Below are 25,291 nucleotides of genomic sequence, written 5' to 3' on the forward strand. Positions count from 1 at the left end.
GCCCTGATATTCTCCTCCTCCCCCTCAACTCCCCTCCCTCTTCAAATACTTCTCCCCCCATCACCTGCCCCTCCCTCTCTCCATCCTCTTCCCTGTCTTCCACCCCTGCCTTCTCCTCCTCCTCCTCCTTCTCCTCCCCATCCTTTTCCCCCCCTCCTCCTCCTCCCCCTCATTTCCCCTCCCCCTCCTGCCCCTTATCTCCCCTCCTCCTCCTTCTCCTCCCCCTCACCTCCCCCTCCTCCTCCCTCCTCCTCCCCCTCACCTCCCCCTCCTCCTCCCTCTCCTCCCCTCACCTCCCCATCATCTCCCCCTCCTTCTCCTACCCTCACCTCCCCTCATTCTCCCCTCCGCCACCTCCACTCCTCCTCCCCCTCATCTCCCCTCCCCCTCCTTCTCCTCCCCCTCCTTCTCCTCCCCCTCATCTCCCCTCCTCCTCCTTCTCCAGCCCCTCCGTCCCCTTCCCTCGCCTCCCTCTCCTTCTCATCCGCCTCACATCCCACTCCTCAACTAACCCTCAACTCCTCCTCCTCCTCCTCCTCCTCCTCCTCCTCCTCCTCCTCCTCCTCCGTCTGCGTCCCTGAAACAAAAGCAGCGTGCGTTGAGCTCTGAGCACTGAGCTCTTGAGGCGTTATGCACAGAGAGAGGTCTGAGGAGGTGGAATAACAGTGAAGGGAAAAAAGGGACTCCAACATGCCCTGTAGGTTCCTATCATAGCATGAGTGCGAAGAGATGAGGCAGACAGGGCCATTCAATAAATAATGGATTTAAATGGAAGAAAGGAGGGAAGGAGGAAGACAGGGGTGGTTGTCAACTCACCTTGGCACTATAACCTTGATTTGAGTTGCATCGATGCCCTGAATCCAAAAATCCAGCAGCCCAAACCATATCACAGGAAATGAGAAGGAAAAATAAAATCAACAATTGAATTTGTAAAGTGGACGAGGCACTGCCTTACACTCGACCGTACTCCACCAACCTCTCGGGTCGTTCAAACAGGGAATGCCGTGCAGTGTTTGGCACACTTTCTTATCGAGACACACGCACACACAAACCTCGCTTTGACGTTACTCTATGAAGACGGCATGAAATGTTTTCCAAGCAGGTTTTCTGATATGCAGAGCAAAATGCTAACTGTGTTTCCAGGCACACTTAGAGAGAGAGGCACATCAGGCCTGGTGAGGGCTCCTTCAAAACAGCCATTTATACAACTTAAAGCTACAGATTATGTGAGGCCGCTATCTCATATGTCTGCTTTGTTTTATTCAATTTCAAATGAACGGAATGGGGAGAGAATCGCAGTCTGGTAGAGGGAGGGGGGAGGAGGGTGTGGTCTGCCTTTGCTGTGGAGGGGGATATCTGCAGACTTGAAAGGTGCTAAGAGAGAGACGTATATCCGCTGACATAAATCCATTACAGTGGGAGCTAGAGGCTGGACCAGGCGCGAGAAAAATACAAATCTGAACATGGCTGGAATGCGAGGGACCGCTGAATTGACCCGGCAGTATGTTTCTTCGTGACGATGACATGTGCTGCCAAGAAACTCTCTCTGTGAGTGGCTGTCTCCGGCCATCGCAGGCTGGCCTCCAGGCTGCCTTGTGCCCTGCACACAGCCCCAGACCAGGCCTCCCATGTGGGGGGGTGACAGGCTCCTGGGAAGGGCTGACATGGGCTGAAGGCCGGTGGATATGGAGAGTGGACATCGGCTAGCTGGGACACTGCTTGGCCTCTGAGCCTCATGCCCCTCTTAATGCATTGTTTTGACATGTTTTGCACCCACACACACACACACACACACACACACACACACACATACACACACACACACACACACACACGCGCACACACACACACACACACACACACACACACACACACACACACACACACACACACACACACACACACACACACACACACACACACATACATGCATGCAAACACTCATAGACACATCCACGCATATACAGATTAACATATAGATACGTACATGCACCCAAATGCACACAGTCTTGCAAACAAGGCACACAGTTGCTTATACACGCATACATAACTTCACAGAGACACGCACACTCACACACACACAAACAAACACACTCTTTCCCTTGATAATTTATTAAACTGACAAAACCAAAATGGAGCCGTGTTCTGTCAAGCTGTCATGTTTTCTGAAGATGAAGAGTTCAATATATTCTGACTTTATGTTCTCATTTATTTCCCTGATGTTTCCTTACTAATGGCAGTACATCAAGTGAAGCAGGGCATGGACATGGGTGTTTTAATGTGCATGTGCCAGTGTTGCTGCACAAACATGAACGTGGCATCAATCAGAAATAGAATGGTCCGAGGCTGGGGAATGATTTATATATGAATGCTAATGAAAAATTGCAACTAAATTAATGTGATTGTGTTTGCGAAATAATTTTCTCTGATGGACATGATGTTATACAACAAAGCTACTCAATTTCCTGGTCTATAATAGGATAAGTCATTGCCCTTGAGGCAAACAAAACATATTGTAGAGAATCTAATAAATGGGTAACTCTAATACATGGGTAATTCTAATACACAAGGTTTGACGATTCTGCAATTATACCTTTTATTGCAAAATGTCCTTTCCTTTCCTTTTTTTTGGATTTTTCCCTTCTGGGCCTACGACTGGGTGCCTCTCTAAAAAGTGTTTGTGTCTGAGACAGCTCCCGACTTCATAAGTGCCTGACGTGGGAGACAGTTGAAGAGTATCGTGTCGTTTTAAGCAACTTATTATCACCCGCTTTCCAAGAGACTCAACTTGAAAGTGAGCAAATGAGAATGAAAAGGGAACAGAATCAAAGTCAAGTCTGGTTCAGTGAAGTGAGAGAAAAGTGCCTCTCGTTAACCTGCTTTCTCTTCAATGTTTGTGCGTGTGTGTGTGTGTGTGTGTGTGTGTGTGTGTGTGTGTGTGTGTGTGTGTGTGTGTGTGTGTGTGTGTGTGTCGTGTGCATGTGCGTGTGCGTGTGTGTGTGTCTGTGTCAGTGAGGATCTGCCGCTTGGTGTTCCAATCCCCCTCCAATGCACAGCATCTGCTGCTGCCAGTTCATCCATACACCTTCCCTTCACTTCCATCCGCCCTTTAAAAAGCTGCCGCCCCCCACCCCTACCTGCCCTCACCATCACCATCACATCCCACCAGTCAGCTGTGAACCCTCTTCCTCATAATGGAGTTCTCCGCGCACCTCTTTTCCGCTTGGATTTGCCATGTGTCCCAGGAGTGCGGCTAAGGTTAATAATGGCCGCGTGGCGGTGGGAGAGAGCTAAGCAGACACGGGTGTGAGGCTGACGTAAAAGCGTGGCTTGCCAGACGGTGTTGTCAGATATGACCCCGTTAATATCTGCTCCGAACGGGGCGCAGGTAAACCGTCGTCTAAAGTGTCCTGTGCTGAGGAAACCCAGAGACCCAGATGGTGCCTTGTGGCTGATGACTAACTGTCTTCAAAACCCCCACCTCCTTCCACCCACACCTCCCCACACACACACCTCCCCCACACACACCACCGGACGTTGCATTAGCACCTCTGATGCAACCTCTTAGCTTCATGTCGTGGCCCAGACCGGAGCGGGGTGGGGGTGTGGGGAGTGGGGGACAGCGGAGTGCTAAGGGGGAGAGGTGACTGAGCAAGTGGAAATGGGCTTCTGGTGTTTTCGGGGTGTTGTTTGTGTGTCTGATGATGCGTGTTCAAGGTGTGCGCTGAGTCGTTCTGTGTGCATTCATAAAATATTTCAATAAACAAATGCATGTTAAATGGGTGAGTCTGACCCCCTCCGTGTTCTCCCTCTGCTTTCAGGGTCAGAGGCCATGTTTTCCCAGCAGCCCCAGGACCTGGTGGTGGTGGCGGGCCAGCCAGTGACCCTGCCCTGCTCTATCCCTGGTTACAACGGCGTTGTCCTCTGGATCAAGGACGGCTCGCCCTGGGCGTGGGCCGGGACCTTTCGGTAGGAAGTCCTTTGCAGCGTCTTTTAACACTCATATCCGCTTGTCATCTGTGTCGTTTATTTTTCATCTTTCCCTCCCACAACTTGCTCCCTTTTAATGACTAACCAGACATCTACTCCTGTAAGGGAGATAAAGTTCCACCCGACGTGACTTTCTGTCACAGGCGAGTGCCTCCCGACTGTCAGAGCGCAGACGCTTTGCGAGAGTGTCACTCGGCGGGCATACTGTAATATTAATAATCATAATAATCCCATGCATCAGGTTGCACGAAATGTTGCACATTTAATGAGTTGCGGAGCACAGAACATATCAAATTCATATTGCAGGGGAGGATGATGAAACGATGTGTGAATAGAGCTGAAATGAGGCCATCCCGGCTTGGACGCACCGGTCTCTCATTTGACGCCGCGGCTAAAACTAATGATATAATAATGTGTGTTGGACGAGAGGAGCAGAGGAATCCAGGTTCAATGTGGAATCAATAGTGCCATCTGTCCCCACCAGTGCTTTAGCTGGCGAACGGCTTTTTGAAGAGAAGCTCACCTTGTTTAATCACAGCGCTTTGTATAATTGGGTAAATTGTTTAATTTCAAACTCGATTTTACTACTACTCGTTTTGTAGCCTGGTGTTCAGCCACTTTAGCCCAGTGAATATTCATGAACACATCACTCGTGTAAACAAAATAGCACGGCTGTGGCAAATTAGTAGATCTCCTGAAAGGTGCGATTAAAGTTTCCAAAGAGCATCAAACTGTTTTTAATTCAACGGAAGGACTTTTGACAAAAATAAACAACGGGGGCTTTTAGCGTTTTAGCTAGAGAGACCTAGCGGATTGTTGTCAAATGCCTTTCCTCGAAGACCACGAAGGAAATCCATATCGTTGTCGAGGAGAGTTGCGATTCGAGCCGACACACTTAGATTCAACCAGGATCGGCCTTACACATAAAAGTCTCTTATGATTGGTAACGATTAAATATGTAGTCCACGGAAGATTGGGAACTGGCTTCCCCCTGACCTTCAGAAACTCTTCTCGTATGCTTTCCGTGTCACAAGACAGCTGGGGTGATTAAACCACAGTGGATGAGACTTGTTCCCCGAAAGGAAGAAAGACAAGCGGTTTGCAGTAAACCACGTCCGCCAACCATTTAGTGGTGAATTTGCAGTAGTAGTAGGGAAGGAAGGTAAAATACTGACACGGGAAGAGGCAGGCAGAACCAAAGAGGGTGGAGAAACAGCAATAAGAGACGGTAGAGGTGGGAGAGAGCGATAGAGAGGAAAAAGATGGAGAAGATCTGTTTTCACAGAGAGGGAATAGATTTCACCCAGAGAGAAATTGATTATGCATATTGCGAAAGCCGAGAACCGTTTAATTTTTGGGTAGCATAATCATTTTTCCCTCCTATTATAATATTAAAAAAAAGAGTGTGGATAGAGCAACGCAGAGCAAGAGAGCGAGAGTGGAAACAGAGAAGATGGAGGTCAGTGAGGTGGCGTAATGGCGTAGTTTAACACTTCTACGTAGGAGCCCTGAGTGGGAAGAGGATATCGAGATAGGCTTAACCCTAGAAAACACTTCTCTCTGTCTTTACCTTCATGCGCCCAGCAAGAAATTAACGATAACAAAAGACCATTCCTCTCGCACACTTGCAACAGGAGACGGGCCTGTCAAACAAGAGAAACAGTAGGGTTTAGAGGGGCGGCTGATACTTTTGGTTTATCAACCACAAGACAAAAAATTCCCGCACAGCTGTGCTTTTTATCACCGCTACCCACCGATGAGCTGGCGTGTTTGTCAGCGGCAACAGAGGGACGGTGTGAGTGCGCGGGCTGGGGACACACAGTGAGCGAAAGCAAAGTGGCAGCTGTATACATAAACATGTTTGGTGCTCCACGTGTCACGTCGCACATTTCCATAATACAGGTCTGCTCCTCGCTTTGCAGAAGAAAAGGGGAGGATGGGGGGGGCGGGGGGGTGTAGTAGGCACAGCAACGCCCCACCATGGGACCTATGCTTCCATTCACAGGAGCGGTGATTAAAACCAAGAGAGCTCCTCGCGCAACACAACTCATTGCAGGACAACACAAAAGGCAGTGATTCCTCCCGGCCTTCCCCCCCCACTCTCCGAAGTTCCTTCATTTTTTTTTCTACAATTTGTACTCATTTGCAGTTTTCTACTACGCTACCTTAAAGCAAAAGTGAAAGCAGGCCCTAATGCGGAGACAAACACACTGATGGGGAGGCGGGGAATAGGGGTTTTATTCATGCTGTCATTGCAGTCAGTGCAGCCAACTAACTCCCGGAGTCAACCAGAGGGAGCTGGGGAGATGGGAATTTACACACAAACCCACATACACACATGCACATACACACACTATACACACAAAAGCATGCATGTGTGCATACACACACATGCCTTGCAGCTAAACGTCCTAGCATGCATTTGTCGCCCTCAGCTTGTCCTCTGTCAACAGACAGAACGTTGGTCACCCGTCCCCAGAGCTAGCTTGCCTAACTCTATCACCTGTTGGTGACGCTGTGTCAAACACACTCATACTGACAGCCATAAATCAGCTGTCACTTGTGTCTTTGTGTACCCACATTCACACACACACACACCACACACACACACACACACACACACACACACCCATGCACGGACGCAGGTACACAGAGCTTGTATAGCGGTTCACTCTGGAGTACACACATACACACCAACGCTCACACATACAGGTGCACATGCACACAAGTGTACACACACACACACACACACACACACACACACCACACACACACACACACACACACACACACACCCACACACACACACACACACACTCAGACACTTGCACACACATACCTATTTAGATCCCAACAGATATCCATGAGCATGTGCCATGATCGTGCTAGGGCCAAATCCATTTCAGAGGTGATGGATTTATTACGTCTTAATGAGCCTATTTTAATAATACAATAATAATTGATCTGTTTTTATAGCGCTTTTCTAATATTCAATGACGCTTTACAAATAAGAAGGAATACATACAGGCAGTACAGACACTTAAACAAAGGAAAAAAATAAACAACACCACAACAATAGGCAACACATTAAGAGAGCGGGAGTGAGTGGAAGATGGCGGATGAGGATGATTTGTCAAATGTTGTACAACTACATTTGACATTGTTTGTGCTGCGTATTATAGTCGCTGGAATGCGTTGAGATCAATGGGAGGTTGGAGGCTCAGAGGTAATTAGTCTTCAGTCCAAAGTTTGTGTCCAATTTTAATGAATCACACCAAATCAAATCTCTAATTAGTGTTATGTGAAGTAAGGTAACAACTTGTGCCATGTTAGATTTTCTTTAATGTGATTGTGTTTGCGAAATTATTTTCTCTGACTTCTAACACTATCAAATCTACCTTTGTGATGGCGCTGGATCATTGAATTAGGGTGTGTAGTATGTTATCAGTCTTATTTCAATACTTAATAAGTATGAATTTTCTTAAGGTAGCCAGCTTAGGTGGATGTAATTATTTGCAATTATTCTGAGAAATCTTGTAAATATTTTACAGTTGGTATTGTGCTGAAGAACTATTACAGAATAACATGGTATTTTTCATAGAAAACTGAATGCAGGCTTTATAGCATAAGTACAGCTAACACTAAGCACAGCTAAACCTGATAAAGGCTACGATGCATTAAACTGAACAAAGAGTAGATGTGGAAGCACATGCATGCTATCCTGGTGACATTGCGAACAGAACCGCGGTCATACACTCAAGGCATATATTGAGAAGGAAAAAGCCCCTGATCATTACTTTAATTTCCTCCATGTGCTCCCCTGTATGAATAGGCTTTAGAGCGATGATCAGGTCTACTTAACCATCGCTGCCTTCTATTACAATAGCAGCCCCCCTCACATATGATCCATGGACATTACCACGAGCCGTGCTGTAAGAGCTTTTATCAAAATGAGCAGTACTTATTTAGCGAAACGCACCCCGCTAATGTGACCGTCATCGCCGGCCCATACTGTTTGCCGGCGCTTACTTTATGTCTCTTTTTCCCAATCTTTTTCATCTTTGTATTAGACCTTCTTTCGTCCTTTGTCTCCCATCAAATAGACCCTTAAGAATAAAGCTGGCTAAATGTGGGACAATGAAATGCAGACAGGGTTTAATCGGCTGTAACTCATCCCACCAGCATAAAACGCGCCCACTTCATGCTCTATTAAAGGGAATGGGATTCAATGAAGCAACTGGCAGTAATTGGACTTAGCACATGATGGTTTGGCCAATAGACGAACTCCAGGACTTACGAGCGTCAGAGGGCCCAGCCAGTCTATTATGTTCCCTTTAGCCGCAAAACCCATAACCTGCCTTCCAAAGGCGCCATAGTGAAACACAGAAGTGTTTGGAATTTCCGAAGGCGAGCGTGAGACATGGCCCGGGCCCTCTGTGGAAAATCAATACTTTACCTCCGACATTTGTTGGCAGTAATCCCGCTCGTGGAATGATGACCTCAGGCGGAAGAGCGAGGGGAGCGTCTCACCGACGCACAGCCTTCGAAAAAAACAGCGAGCTGACTATAGCAGGTTTCTTTTGTATGTGGTAATTCTCCTATCCCTTTAAGTGCCTTTTATTGCGGATCGGTTGCCTAAACAGCCTCAGGAGGGGTTTTCTTTTGTTATGTGGTAAATTCCTCCTATCCCTTTAAAGTGCCTTTTATTGCGGATCGGTTGCCTAAACAGCCTCAGGAGGATGAGGAAACCTTTCTTTATTTTTTGGTTTTTTATTTTTTTTCGGTTATCAACATAAAATACTTTCCTCATTCCATTTCACATCTTCAGCAGCCGCAAAACGAGTACAAGCAGAATGTAAAGTGATACCCCAGGAAGCTCCGATATCAAACAAGTTTTTCTCTACCCCGCTAGGTTGTTTCTTTTTGTTCCCCGTTGGAGGGTTGCACTTAACAAAAACCCATTCTGACGCATATTTGGTTAGCAGTTAGAGTTATTTCTTTAACACCATCAGACCTGACGTGAGTAAAATGGGCAGATGTGGCGGATACTGCTCTGCATTCCTCGCCATTATTAAACTATAACTCATGCTGGAGAGCAGGGCTTAAACATCGCTCTCTCCAGCAGAACTGTTTGCCTTTGTAATAAAAGCGCATTTCTCCTGGAGCACTGAGCTCCACAGTCGCTCATTTGCATTGCCATGAGTGATATAAAAACAGACTTTGATTTGTATTATGTTTGCCTCGCTATATTAAAATGGTACATGTGAAACATCACACATGCATTGCGCCAGGGAGAAGCCATCCACCAACACCACCACCACCACCACCCACACCACCACACACCCACTCCATGATTCAAAGCTCAGCCCATCTGAGCCCATCCGTAAAAATGCTAATCTGTTTTATAAATGTTCCCAATATCATCTGGTTATTGGTCATCGTAGAATCCTCTATGGAATATGTTCTGCATGATCGTTAGAGCAATACACCATTTTAGAAGCACATCTGTGATTTCGTCTTCAGATGGGTTGGCACTGAAAGAGTATGTTTGTGTGTGTGTGTGTGTGTGTGTGTGTGTGTGTGTGCGTGTGTGTGTGTGTGTGTGTGTGTGTGTGTGTTGCAGGCTACCCCCGCTACACGGTGATTGGAGACCACAGTACAGGAGAGCATCACCTGCGTATCCAGCGCGTGGAGCTGATGGACGACGCTATATTCGAGTGCCAGGCCATCCAGGCCGCCATGAGGTCCCGCCCTGCAAGGCTCACCGTGCTGGGTGAGTGTTGGCTCAACGTGCACACACACACACACACGCACGCACGCACACACACACTCGTGCATTCACACACATGCACACGCATGCACAAATGTACACACACAAGCACACACACACACACACACGTGCAGGCACACACATGCACAAATGTATACACAAGCACACACGTATAAACACACATGCACGTGCACACACACACCGACACACAATTATTGAAATTTGTACGCACACTCACAATACTGTACATATACACACAGATGCATGCAAACAAAGACAAACACACACACATGCATGCTCACATTGCTACAGCACACATCCACACAGTTTGCACATAATCATGTTTACGAGGGAAAAAATGCTAATATATTAAGGCGGGGGGGGGGTTCATGCACAACCAATTTCACCATGCAATACAATCAATACAATCTCCAAATGATAATGAACAACACAACTAATGACATATTTTCCCCATTGACGACATTAGAGAGTAATTGTATTAAAATAGGATTTTACTTTTCGGCGGCGAGTGTGAAGCGTCGCTAAACGTTATTAGACCGCTTACACGCCCAACTTTAATTTCCTTTTCTGTGCCACAAAGCCTCCATTTTCATTACGGAGCCTGAAAGGTTACTAGTTGTTAATGAAACTCTATTGGGTTATCGTTCAGCTTTGCCCGTTTCGCCTTATTGGGGACCATTATTATAAACCGGCCCGCTCTTGTCTTGATCTGTCCTCGGAGCTGCTCCCTCTGTCCCTCCATGTGTCTGTCCTTGGGAGTCCATCAATGGAGGGGGAAGAGGAGGACATAGGGGGAGGCAGGGGCGATCAGGCCAAAGAGCCGGCCAGAGAAGCCGAGAGAATAACAAGGGGAAAGATAAATGGGTGTGGGAAATCATAGGAATAGAAGAAGTATGGGGGGCTCCGTCTGTATTCCACGAGCCAGCGACCCACCGTATTGATCCAGGGTTAATGAAAAGCGAAAACTAACCATTTGTTCTTGAGAAGGAGGGGGAGTCAAATTAGCACCGCGTGTTTCTTCGTATGCTGAGACCTCATATAAGTGGCTAGTGCCTAAATGATAATAACGAGGAAGATTGGTAAAAATTTCTCGCCGTCTTGCACAATTTCTTTTAACCCTTATAAGGTGTTCGGGTCTGTGGGACCCGTTTTCAGTTTTTAGCTTTATAAAAGTGATACAAATAATTATTATTTTGAACTAAGATTCATTGGCTTTGGCTCATTTTCTGTGAGGAACATGAATCAGAAAACATTTTCAATGACCCCCCCCTGTATACCCCCCCATCACATTTATATTACACACAGGGTGTTCGGGTCCAGTGGACCCGGAGCTAGTTTAAGTGTGGAAATCATAGGTTCTGTGCACCCTCATTTTCCCTTCTTCCTCTGTGTGTGTGTGTGTGTGTGTGTGTGTGTGTGTGTGTGTGTGTGTGTGTGTGTGTGTGTGTGTGTGTGTGTGTGTGTGTGTGTGTGTGTGTGTGTGTGTGAGAGAGAGAGGGGGAAAGAGAGAGGGGGAAAGAGTAAAGCAGGTGAATGGGCCCTTGGTGTGAGCACCCACAGTGTGCACCCACTGTTCCCGCACAAGGTTGCAAAATTGGAGCACCCAACACTATCAAGCTTGGGGACCTGACACTATAAAAAAGCTCTGTCAGCGTGGTTCCATACCACAACTGATCAAGATGGCAAAGCAATTCTCTGTTCAGACTGCCTTACAGCTGATATTTGAAGAGACAGAGGGTTTTGATGGTGATGCAGAGGAAATAGTTTCGGAAAGTGAGGATAACATTTCAGAGTTTGAAGAGGAGGATGAGCATCAGCCAACTCCGAAACGTAAAAGAGCCTCAGGACTAGCCCTTCAGCAGCCAGGACAAGCCTGCGAGCAGCAAGCCCCAGGACCATCCCGTGAGCAGGCAGGACCAGCCCGCGAGCAGCCAACCCCAGGACCAACCCGCGAGCAGCCAACCCTAGGACCAACCCGCAAGCAGCCAGCCCCAGGAACAACCCGCAAGCAGCCAGCCCCAGGACCATCCCGTGAGCAGCCAGGACCAGCCCGCGAGCAGCCAACCCCAGGACCAACCCGCGAGCAGCCAACCCCAGGACCAACCCGCAAGCAGCCAACCCCAGGACCAACCCGCAAGCAGCCAGCCCCAGGAACAACGCGCAAGCAGCCAGCCCCAGGAACAACCCGCGAGCAGCCAGCCCCAGGAACAACCCGCGAGCAGCCAGGCCCAGGAACAACCCGCAAGCAGCCAACCCCAGGAACAACCCGCAAGCAGCGGACCAGCCCGTCAGCCAAAAAGAAACGCTGTGAAGTGTGTGGACCCATGATGGACAGAAAAACACAATATACATGCAACCAGTGCAAAAAATACATATGCAATACACACACAGTGAGACTCTGCCCCTCATGTGTGGTATAGTCTGATATACGTATAATGGCCGTGTTCAAAGGCTTTAATGTGTTGTTCAGACAGATGTTATTGAGTATGTTTCAATTTCTAATGATGTTGATTATTTCCCAGTTATGCCTGTTTTATGAGGCATTTCCTTATTTTGTTGCATTTTAATGCAAAAAGAAACAAAAACGAGTGGCACCTCTATTCATAAATGTGATTTAACAAAGGTAAAGTGAACAAATTTAACATATGTGTTGTTTATATTACTTGCAATTGGGATGAAGTAACCATCTGGTGAGTATTAAAAAAAAAAAGCTTGAGTATGTTGAATTAAAAGGCAATGGGTCCACCAGACCCAGCAGCACCTCCTGTGTAACAAAAACACGAACACCCTATGAGGGTTAAGACACAATAGGCTTGCACAGTGTACGTGTTCACAGCTACTCGGTCCATGAACAGGGGAGGGAGGGAGACTAATTAAGGACACACATCCACGCACTTTATTCACGCACCGTGGATCCGTTTGGATTCATTGATGTAAATTGTTGTTGCTGAGCAACTGTCGACACCTTTCACACATTTGACAAACCTTTTGACAGTGTAACAGCCCCCTTCTCCCTTCGGCGGAGAGGGTTTTAAGTGTTTGCTGTGTTGACGTTCTTTTAAATCCTCTAAAATACCGCTCTGCTACTTCACCATGGTAGGATCTGAAGTAGCAGGGTCGACTCACTGTGTTCTCCGTCATCCAAACTCCCATTCCGATATTCAACACAGTTTGATCTGCATTGAATATATGTGCTCTCTCTTTGAGGAGGCATTGGTCGATAAAAGGCAGATCAAGGCCAGAGAAAGAAATGAGCCATCAACATGAAAATGAAAAGGTTGTAAGAAATGTGTTCTCATAGCTCTGTGTGTTCCTGTTTGGCATTGTGAAGTTTTTCAGCCTGAATCCTGTAGAATACATTAGGTAAATCCCCTGGCTGGCAGGGCCAATCCCTGAATACATTGAATGAGCCCTAGGCTGACACGCATGTAGTAAAATAAATATATGTACGGTCTCTGTCATTGCATAGCCTACTCTCGGCTGTCAGTTATATTTGCCAGTAGTGACAAAGTGCGTCTATCGTCTTGGAAGGAATGCGGCGGTGCAGCCCACACCTCACACACACACACACACACACAAACACACACACACACAACCACACAAACACACACACACACACACACACACAAACACACACACACACAACCACACAAACACACACACACTCAACCATACCCAAACTCACACATGCCCCTCGTCTCACTTTTTTTTATTTTACCTGACAGCTAAAATAAACATCAAACCTGCAGCCCTCATAACTCAACATTAACGGCAACCCTTCTCTCTGTGTTATCGCACGCAACTTTTTACTCGCCCACGCGAGCGGTAAAAAGCAACACTTAATAAAATGCCACCCCAACTACAATAACAAGGGTACCAACTTTAATTATTGTGCTTTAATACACGTGTTAATGTCTCACAAAACTAAAAGTATATTCTCGACTCTACTTCATTACGCCTTCAAAACGTATGATTTAAAACTTCGAAACCGACTAGGTAATCCATAAAATTATTTATTTGGCAATGTTATTTTTGCGGTGCCATCAATGCGTGTCGATGAAGAAGAAGAAAATAAAAAATGCTAAAATAGAGGTTAATTAAAAAAACACCTTCACCTTCACTAAAAGAACCCTTTCACGAATAAATCTTGTAAGGATAAACAGCCAAGGTCTCTTGTCTGAAAGCAGGGATGATTTGTACCGGAGGCTTACCCCCTGATTGCCAAAGGAGAGTCAAGGTCTTTTGAATTAGTAATGAAGGTGGAGAGCGGAGGGGGTTTCTGGTCCCCCAAAAAGACCCTCGAGGCTAATTATATGTGCCCTACGGCTAGCTGGCAGGGCCCCGAGCTTTGGCTGTAATGTGCCTACTTTGGTTAGGGGGCGCAGGGAGCAGCTGAGATCAACTGTGACCCAGGGACTTTTTTTGATGAAGGTATTTATTACATTGTTCCCAGGAACTTGTTGAAAATATGCATATCGCACTCGTGAGGTGAGACTATCGACAAGATGGTGATTTACCTACCAGTAACTCTGCAGCTCATCCGACGCCTTAACACCTTAAAACTACATGTTCGCTCCATTACGAAATAAAAACTATAATTTGCATTATAGTTACTGCCGTGACACCAAGTGAGCCGTGCAAGTGCGCACGTTGTGTCTTCTGATTCAACTTTAAATAATGACATACACTCAAACATTTAATTAAATCAAAGTGTTAAAAGTTGAAGTAATTCAAAACTAAAAAACAAGTTACTATGACAATAGTTGGTATATTTAGAATTATTGGATGAGTAGTTATTTCACTATTATCCCAGTACCTTTGTGGCTCTTGTTTTCATGTTATGAGTATTTAGTTGGAGCTATGATGGAAACATCGCTCCCCTGTTTCGGCATTGCATCTCATTAAACAACTACAATCTTTACTAGCATGAAATATCTCACAGCATACATTGGACGTGTTACAATTAAATAGATTTAGCCTAACCTGAATCAAAGATGTTTCGCTATGGATGATGGCTTTTCGGCTGGCAGTGGAACATGATGCGCAGATTCTGTTGGACTGATATACCTCGGTTGAGTTTGTAAAAGCTTGTGGGCTGGAGACCCCACTGGTTGCCCTACATCAAAATGCACCTTGTCGCTGGATTTACTCGACTCGAATAAATAAGCACAAGTCTAGGTATTGTGGGGATAAGACCTTGAAGATTATGCAGGGGATTTGTCCTATGGACCTAAACGCAACTTACAGAAGGATTCCGACAGGGCGAATTGAAGTTGCTATCTTTGCCATTGGATTAAGATGTCCTGTGCAAGGTTTCGGTTGTATTAATTTGAATTTCTGCAAAAAAGGTTTAGATGTACCATTGTGAAGCGTAAAAGCAACACATAATCCTTCCCGACATAAAAGTTCATCCATCCATATCCATCCATCTATATGTTTTTGTTGTTTTATGCTATCGTAACATCTTTTTATATTCATTTAATTGGCTCCTTCCATCTCTTCAAATGACTTTTTCTCGCTGTCTCGCCCTTTTTCATTCTTTCTACTCTTTCTCTTCTGCATCTTCCAAGTCCAATGACGGTATGGCATGGATCAAAGATTTAGCCAAGACCATTTATCTGTTAACAATGAACAAAGAAGCGCCTGTTACATTTGTATGTGGCTTATCTGTTCTCAACAAAAAAAAAAAGATAAGGCCTCCTAATCTCTATTCACTGTGGGTGGAAATGTGGCAGTAACATTTGTAGAATTTGCCTTTTTGCCATTTCAGCTGTCCTGCACTATAAGTCTAATATCTGTGAGGCTGAGAGCAGATGCATCATTATGCTCTAAAGATTGCATCTGCAGTTTTTCACGGTTTCTACAAAGCAAGAATAATGTTCAACCTAATAGAACATGAACATTAACTCTGTTTAACCTCTTTATTCATTGCAGTTGTACTAAAATATAAGCTATTTATAATAATAATACTCAGATTTTTCAATGTTATGGTCCTTTTTGTTTATATACAGTACATTGTTGTTTAAAAGTAGCATGACAGTAGCGTAGCAGTAGCAGTAATGTCATCACAACCTCTACCAACGCTGCCAGAGTCCCACCTGTTCCCTTCATTATCTTCACATTTCTAACAGCTCTGCTGTTTCTTCACTCTTAACCTTATGCCGATTCATCTTAAGGGGTTTGCTCTTCAGTTTTCATCACTACTCCCAACGCAACATTTCATCGACGGTCTACTGCCTAATTCGGCAGTCCAATCACAGATCGCCAACACAAAAAACCAAGCAGGTTGTAAAAGGTGTCAGCTGATCTCGGCTAAGTTATTTAAAATCAACCAGGCATCGAACAGATCTGTGTGAAAAGAAGAATACTCCTCAGCTCTACACTTTATTCGTATGCAGACACGCACATCTGTCGTCGCATCCTGCGGCTCTCCAAACAGGTGTACAGTGACAGAGCTGGAAGCGATTTGTGCATTGAGCCAGCACTTGTCTTTGGGACCCGCCTTCACTGGGTGTTTCTCTCCTGAGGATTTGCTATTTTCTCCGTTTTCGCCCCAACCCCTGATCGATCTATCACAAACACTGCGAGCTGTCACCACGGGCGTGACAGGTGGGCGGCAGCCGTAGCATCTCTTTGACAAAAAATGTGACGGGCGAATCAGGAAGCCTCATTGTTGCTCTGGCCGTAGCTGAAGCACCCCAGCGCCGCAGCGATAGCGCCCGCAGCCAATGTTTTGCCTTTCCAACTCTCTATATCGTTTGTTTGCCGCCAAAAACGCCTTTCCTAGCCTAGGCACGCTTCCACACTGACAGGGTATGGGGAACTCTTCCCCTCTCCATGCCGTCGTTTCCAGTTCCTTTTGACCCGTAGTAAGCAAGTGCCATCAGCGATGCCATTCGTTACACGACCCTAAAAAACTGGACCTAAAAGAACCGTTAAGACCTGAGCCAGGATGGCTCCTGCCATCGAGTTCCCGTAAGACCAATTTAAGGCGAGAGAGAGAGAGAGAGAGAGAGAGAGAGAGAGAGAGAGAGAGAGAGAGAGAGAGAGAGAGAGAGAGGGCAGTCTGGGGAATTGAATTGTCTCTGGGGAGGACAGAGCCGAGGAGCAGCTTTTATAACCTTTACTCAGACCCCTATTCCTGGAAAGCGACAGACTTACTGGCCTTGCGCTGTTGTGTTAATTACACATCAATACGCCTTGCTCCCGTTTATGGATCTCTTTGATTATACACTAAAAATAAATGATCTAACTCAAATCCAATCAGTCTGACTTCAGTGTTTCCTTTCGCGGAGGAGTGGGCCGGGCAAGGCGTTTATGGTCACTACATGTGGTTGTGTTCAGTGACACCACGGTAGTAGTGGCAGGAGGAAGAACATGAATTAAGCCCCATTGTCTCATATGGGATGAGATGATGCGATTCAATTAAATTATATTGGTGGGTTAATGAAACAGTGGCCTCACCTACTGTATCTGAGGCGATAAGGTAGTGTGAGAGCTGAGACATAGCCCAAGGTTTGGTTTTTAGTCTTTTTTCTCCTGGAAATCTCTTTGGAAATAATCACTTAAGAAATTTGGAATAAATAGTAGTGGACGTTATGGCTTTACTCACCATTAGTTTAATGCTGCCTTAAAAAACGTCCTCAAGAGTAGATAAAGGTGAACACAAACGCAGTTATGTGTTGGCAGGGTTATGTTTATTTGTATTTTTTTTTTTTTTTTTTATATATATATATATATATGATTTTGTACTGCTTAACTATTTATACGTTGGCTTCATGAAGGCAGACGCACTACTTAAAACATATAACAGTGTGAGATATATTGGTGGTACAGCACTTCTGTTTTTACTTGATTTATCAGTCATCGTGGCGATGTACGATTGTTCTGCCTGTGTTCCATATGCTTGAAACTCCATTCCATCCGGTGTTGCCTAGAAACCAATCCGGTGGCAAGCATTTAGAATATTTGGAATCCTTACAAATAAATTGACAATTCTCCCATTAATTCCCCCATTTCTTATGTCTGCTAATCCAAGATGACTTGACATCTGTAAGGAAAATAGCAATAAACCCCCCCTAAAGGCTCTTTAATCAAATAATGAATGATTCATTTTGATCTGTAACACAATCTTTAAAGCTGTCATGCTTTCCGTTGCCAAACGTTAACTGAATATTTGTAAAATTTGTCAAACAGGTTTCAGTCTGCCCGTGTGATCGGTGCTGGCGTTTCAGCCATACACCCCCATAATTAAACAAGAGCAATCAATCCAAACAGCTAACCCAACTACTACTGCCAAATCCGATATGTGGGTACGGCAAAGTGTTAATTTGATGCCCTTTAGAAACCAAAAGAGACAGCGTGAGTGTCAGTCCCAGTGTAGGTTTAATCAAAGAACTATCTCAACACCTAAGCTAGCTTTAAATTATCGCATATTGGGTAAAAAAAAGAAAATTCAATCTTCAACCTCTTCTGCAGGAATGCATTACTTTTTACATCAAGGCTGTCATTAGCAACTGAGAAGGAAAATCTTCAGTCTATATAGGTATGTGCAGAAGGGTTAATAATTAATCAATTTACATCGTTCCAAATAAACTATCAATGGGTTTCTTTATCAAATGTGCCAACTGAACATGTCCGCCTCACACATAATGTGATATGTTGATGTCTGTCAATGAGCATAGTGCTGAACCAGCAGTAGTGGGGGGCAAATTGAACCCAAAGTGTGACATAAAAAGTATGATGGGAATGAACAGAGCAGGATAAATAACGTCTATTGAATCACCCATCTCAGCAGTCCTTTCACAGAGAGCCATGGGCCTTATCTGCATACTGCACAGTTCTATATTTAAGATATGGAAATGGCAAAACAATCGTCTTGACCTTGTTTCCAATTGCTGATACAGAATAACAAGGTGACCATATTCCCACCAAGATTCTGCTGCACTTGCAGAGATCAGCAAACTCTCTTTTGTGTGATCTACGAGTGCTGACCTCTAATTCCTCTGCCTTGCTCCCACCTCGGTGCATTTTAATGAGGACCAGATGAAAGGGTATTGGAGTAAGGGACCAGAATAAATGCTACATTTGAAAACCAAACACTATGCCCCTGACGCCTAAAATTGGAAGCAATGAGTCTTGAAAATGAATAGCATTTGTTTTGTGATTGATGCTATTCAGGTTAAACTAATATGGGCATGAGAACAAAAACTTGAATGTTTGTTCACTGATATGGATAAAATGTAGTCATATTCAGCGTCATTTCAATGGTTAGGAAAAATGAAGGATCAATATAATAGCTGTATTGTTAGCAAGAGCAGAATAAATTCATATTTTATGGTCCCTCTTTGGCCTATACTCATAAGATAGCCCCCTCTAGACCATTTCCTTCTTGTAAATAGTATGGCATTAATTGTGAGTAACCTAGAAATAGTTTTACAGCTTATTTTAAAGTAACCCGATATATTTTGTGCCAGCATGAAATTCTGTTAAAAATAGGCATGAAACTGCTGATCTGATGAGAGTTGGGGAAATAGTATTCAGATAATTAATAGATACAGTTAGGTTAGAACATCTTCAGCTGGTTATGATAAATTATGGATTAAGAACTCGTGCAGTGGGGTAATTTGATTGGATTCGAAATTGCTTGATTTTCTGGCAACACTATCTGTGGATTATAAACAATCTTGACAATTTTAATTAAAACATGTCGGGAATGAAGAACTTCAACATCAAATGAAAATCCATATTCTCTTTACTTGTGCAACTCCAAAATTGAATGCACCATATGGCTCTCATATATGTCTATCAAGTAAGCTTTTTATACGCAGTAATTTAATGTACAATATGTGCGCTAAAGTTAGTTCTCTACCAGGCAGGTATCCAAGCTCACTATGTTAAAAGGTTCACACCGTAATAAGTTTTTAATCAATAATTCACTTCAGTTAGAATAAAGAAAGCCGTAATTGAAAAACTAAGTTATTAAATTGAGTTAAGTTTCTTTTAATCTCTATATGCACATATAATATAACAAAATCAACAACATCAGACAATGCGGAAATAACTTAAATCTACCTTCTATTTAGTTTTTTTCTGAATGACATTGGCTATATTTACATAATTAATTTCTTCCTAATTATCTCCATATCATATTTTCTTAAAAAACAGTAAAAGGTAATGGGTTGTTAATTAATCTCTCTCTCTCTCTCTCTCTCTCTCTCTCTCTCTCTCTCTCTCTCTCTCTCTCTCTCTCTCTCTCTCTCGCTGCAGTGGCCCCTGAGGATCCAGTGATCAGTGGGGGTCCTGTGGTGAGCCTCAGAGCAGGCGATCCACTCAACTTGACCTGCCACGCCGACAACGCCAAGCCGGCCGCCTCCATCATCTGGATCCGGAACGGGGAGGTCCTGAACGGGGCCATGTACTCCAAGGTAAGCATTGAGGTGTGTGTCAATTACTTTACTTCAAACCCCTGCTTCAAGTTAACTTTCTCATGCTGAGACACTGAGCTCGCCACGTAATACCATGACCCGTCATCCGGTCTGTGATTTCTTCATTGTGTTGCAAATGATTCTGCCATCTTCGGGGACATGCGGGCCCAGCTGTAGCATGCTTCGATGATGCCGTGTGTCATGGTTAGCCGTTTGACTCGGCACAGCAGACACCGCTAAGATCTGAGTGCGAATCCCCTTCAGATATGCTTACAGGATTTGCAAAAGATTTGGGTCCTCCCTGCCACAAAAAAATCCCATCACACGAGACAAGCAGATGTTCCTGTAGATCATAGGTGACTGAACAATTCCAGAGCCGTCCTCGGATTGTACCGGCATCGCTCACAACCACTGTTCTCTCCTCATCCTCATCATTATCATCATCATCCTCATCATCATCATCACCATCACCATCGTCATCTTCATCGTACTCGTAACACAATCTGCTTTTGCACACATCCTGAACTCTCATGAACTCTATTTATAGACACGGCAATACTAATAGCCCATTATGAGTTTTTCTTTTTTCAAACCACTTTCGAGCAGCATAGCTACAATGTGCCTCGCATGCCCTTCTCTCTCGCTATTAACCACGCCGCGGTGGTCTCTTGACCCCTCCCCCCGTAGCTTCCTTGAGTGACATGTGCCCTGGCGGCCTCCTCCCCCCGCCCCCCTCCCACCTCACCTGTCAGTTAATCATGAAGTCATCACCGCCGTGTTCTATTTTCATTAAAGGACATGAAACCACCAGGCACTTTAGCGTACTAACACCGCCTCCTCCGCTACCACCCCCTCCTCCTTCCCCCTTTCCACCCCTCCACCCCTCCACCTCACTCTGTGCGCTTGTCTTATCCCATTATCGGCTCCTTTCGAAGAGCAGATAAACGCCATTGATTGGGCTGGGATGCGGCAGCGAGCCCATCTGAATGAAGCCGTAGCCTGAGACGCCGCCTGACTAATGGTGGGCGGAGAGTGTTCTTCCTGCTTTCTGCTTCCTCTCCAAGATTGAGGAGCGATATTGAGGTGTTTTTTTTTGAGCTGATACCAGGCTGATGGATGGCAAACACCTGCGCAGAGCCTAAATATGTCTCCTTGCTTTTCTCCCTCTCCCACTATCTTGATTGCGTACCATTAAAAGGCAATGGGCTCAATTAAAACGCTAGGGCTGTTATTTCTCTGGAGAAGAAAGAGTCGGATGGTACATCAACAGCAGACAAAGGAAAGACATCTGCCCCGATGGGTTTTTTCTCCCACAAAGAGCAGATGAAGATGACTACACAGCAGATGTGATCGAAGAGGGGCAGCGAGGGGTTCACTGCATTTGTCACCAGATGAAGTCGATCTCTTTCGTTAATTGAGCTATTGTGCGATATTAACTAGGTGGATAAAAAATGGATCTGCCATGGTAATAGCTTTCGAATCAGGAGAAAGCAAATAAACATGCTCCTTTTGTGTCCTTGTTGCTGTTTAGTTTAATGTCATGGTCACGTTGTTCGCATGTTTGTTTTTTTTCTGAAGTGACTCACATGGTAAATTACTGTACATACATCAAATTAAACATGAAATTCTTTCTAACTTACGTTATTAGCTCTCGTTATACCAACTGCGATGCATTCCAAAAGTTAGCATGAACCTAAGACAGATTTTAACTAAACTAAAAAAAAAGTACATTGTTTCCCTCTACCCTCCACGAGTGCTAAATTGTATTTAATTTCAACATCTCAACATTCAACATTCACTCATTAAAACGCTTGCCCTCTACAGTAACTTTTCCTCCGTAAAATCCCATTACTATCACCTGTCCTCCATCTTGGTGAGTTTTTTTGTATAATTAGGAGCAATTTACTTTTAATAGTGCAAGAAGTGATGGGTGTGTGGAAAGACTCCCTTCGAATAAAGCAACTAATTATTTCCGCAGCGCACATTACCATGTATTTCAGTCCCGTATGTGTGGAAGATCGATCTAGTGTTAGGCAGTGGTTAGTCAAACTCCATTCATATCACAGCTAATAGCCAGCATCGCACCTCCTTCATAATATCATGTCAGCACTGTTGATGTTTCTTGGGGAAATGAAAGATGGCAATGTGTACAAAAGAAAGGTGAATGAACAGAAAACATTTCCGTGTTTTCTTCATTCGGACAGAAAACATTTGAAGACGAACTTCACTTTACTTCTCTTAAATTGCGTTCCTCCCGTCGCCATTCTCCCCTCCCTGTCTTATGTGCAAAGAGGCCGTTTGCGCACGCTTCAGGGTAGATATATTCGGTGATATGAAAAATTATCAATTTACAATGTTGTGCGGCGTTGCATTCCATGCAGAAGCCAACTATTCCCCTCCTCTAAGATTAATGACTTCAGACAGGTTTAGGGCGACGGGGGAAACAATTCTGATTGCTTGAGAAAGGATATCACATTGACACATCACACATCTGACAGCTAATGCCTTCTGCTTTAGAGGTGAGCACCAAGGCTTCAACGGGACTGCCATTAATCTCTGGTGTCCCGGTCCTTTACATAAAAATAAAGAAATGGACTCCCGAAACTCAACTCCTTCAATTCCCTGATATTGTTGATATATTGTTGATATGCAGGGCTCCATAAAGGGGGAGATGAAAAGTTTAAGATAGTTTCCCGGTATGGCTGTTTATTCATTTTTCTGATACGTCACACACCTAAGAGCAGGAGCTTAAAACATATATGCCCTGTTTACACCTACCCGATAGTGGGCCCCGATGGTGCCCGATGGCTAAATCAGCAGCTATCGTTATAACATCGGCAAATAGCGTGGTTGCATCGGGAAACACCGTTACTCTTCCCGGGAACATCGTTAGACAACGGGAAGAAACGGGAAGAAATGCTCAATGATCGGGCAACAACGGGCAACATCGGCAAAGAACGAACATGTTTGTTAATTTTGGGTCTATCGGGGTAGAATCGGTTACCAGGTGTTGCTATGGGCTAATCGGCTATAATCGGGAATAGAACGGGAGTACAACGTAAGACATCGCAAATCGTTCGGGAATTTTCCTGGGCACATCGGCTATATTCGTTAATCTTCCGCGCTTTATCGTGTTTTATCGTCTTTATATCGGCAACCTCAACACACGAAAGACCCTCGAGAACCCTAGACAAATAACGATTGTGAGTGACCAGATTGTGTTAAGGAAGACCCTCAATCTGCCACTTGGGTATAAATAGGGGGTGATGGATGGATGTCCTACTTTTATAATTACAGGGTACTTCGCCCATTTAGAACCGGCGTTCTATTATTATAAAATCGCTATTGTAATATAAATAAATATATAAATAAATATCAGTCTAAACCAGTCTCCCCTTTGCCTTCTCCCGAAATGACGGCGTCATTCGAAATGACGTCAAATGACGCCAAACGCACTTCGGGTGTCTTCCCTGGCATACATCGTTATGTTATCGTTATAACATCGGGTATGTGTAAATGCTACCCCGATAAATTGACCCGATCATACATTTTTAGCCCGATGTCACCCGAATCACCCCGACTTCCACATCGGTGGTCCATCGGCCATTAGCGGCCATTAGCGGGATGGTGTAAACGGGGCTAGGTATATCAAGACTGTTGCCAATTTAATGAATGAAGGTCTTTTGACGCTTTAATTGTGCAACACAAAATAATTATTTAATCAGAAGCATTCTCCTGTCATTCGTTTTCTTTATTTGATGGTCCCTTATTTCACCACCAAGTGTGATGTTGATTTGCCATTCCAACATCTTGCAATCCCCCATCTAGTGACGTCAAACATGGAGGCGTCCACCCAGATGTTTGATAGATGGATCAAGCTGCCATCCTACCCAGTGGACTGAACCACCAAGCCGGCTGTTCTATCCATCATCTATCTATCTGGGTGGACACTCCCGCCTGTGAAGTCATTCGAGGGTAGAAACGGCTTGTAATGGCTAATCAACATCACACTTGGTGGTAAAATAGTGGTCCTTTGACTCAAACTTCTCTTTCATGTTTTGCTCTTCTAAATTAAACCAGACCAGTCCAAACCAAACCGGCCTGATTAAACTGCAATTTCACAACCTAATACGATTTTAAAGCCATGACCCCGCTCCCCTCCCTGAAGGTTCATTTGAATGTGACTGGCAAACGCTCTCCTGACCTTAATCCTCATCCGGGTCGCTGTCTAGACGCTGCTGCGGGACGGCAGGAGGGAGAGCACGGTGAGCACCCTGTACCTGTCCCCCACCAACATGGAGACGGGCCAGCAGATCATCTGCAAGGCCTCCAACAAGGCCGTCCCCAACGGCAAGGAGACCAGTGTCACCATCGACATCCAACGTAAGAACACACACACACACACACACACACACACACACACACGTACACACACACACACATTATTTTGCTGTGTTCTCCGGCTCCATTCCTCTGCGCTGGCTCTATTAACATGCTAGTACGTATTGAAACAAGCATTGACCTCTCAGAGGCTACTGCCCTCTGATGATGATGAGGTTCCAGGTTGTAAAGGTGTTTGACCAACACATATATGCCGAGTCCCTCTGCAAACATATTTCCGAGTTTCACTTGACGCCCCAGACGGCCGTTTATAATTGGTTTCCATTTTCGTTTCATTGTGGGTGGGTCAGAAAGCGCGGCCCGGCTTTTGTGATAAAATATTGAAGGAGCTTGTCCATCTAAAATGAATGTGATTTTCTCTTTGGTCTGGCTCCCTCTCTACCATGGCGCTATGCACATATTCCCCCACCCCTTTTATTTCCCCGCCTGTCCCATCAATCTTTGTGATGTGAGCGTGCACAATTCCCCTTCGAAAAAGAGAATAAAAAAAGAAAGAAGAAAGGCAAAGTAAGCCCAGCGTGTAAAATACATTGAGCCTCAATTGTCAGGGAATCTTTTTTATGATCGAGAGCTGTTCCCCAGTCCCAAAAAAAAATAAAAAAGACGGCTTATGAACAAAGGGATTTTTTTTGCATCACTCACAGCCCGCCTTCAACACTATTAAGTATGACTAATAAAGCAG

At 44.8% G+C, this 25,291-nt stretch overlaps 1 protein-coding gene across 1 annotated transcript in view; it reads left to right on the top strand.

The window, feature by feature from the left end:
• The first annotated feature begins 3,825 nt into the window (after nucleotides 1-3,825).
• The window catches only part of LOC132473888 (kin of IRRE-like protein 3), a 57,627-nt gene continuing 36,161 nt past the window's right edge, over nucleotides 3,826-25,291 (top strand). The window contains 6 exon segments of the mRNA XM_060074173.1: nucleotides 3,826-3,938; nucleotides 3,941-3,969; nucleotide 5,194; nucleotides 9,614-9,763; nucleotides 20,051-20,208; nucleotides 24,441-24,591. Coding sequence (XP_059930156.1) covers nucleotides 3,833-3,938; nucleotides 3,941-3,969; nucleotide 5,194; nucleotides 9,614-9,763; nucleotides 20,051-20,208; nucleotides 24,441-24,591 — 595 coding nt within the window. The 5' untranslated portion in view covers nucleotides 3,826-3,832.

Source organism: Gadus macrocephalus, chromosome 16 (genome assembly GCF_031168955.1).
Source record: "Gadus macrocephalus chromosome 16, ASM3116895v1".
Lineage (NCBI taxonomy): Eukaryota > Metazoa > Chordata > Actinopteri > Gadiformes > Gadidae > Gadus > Gadus macrocephalus.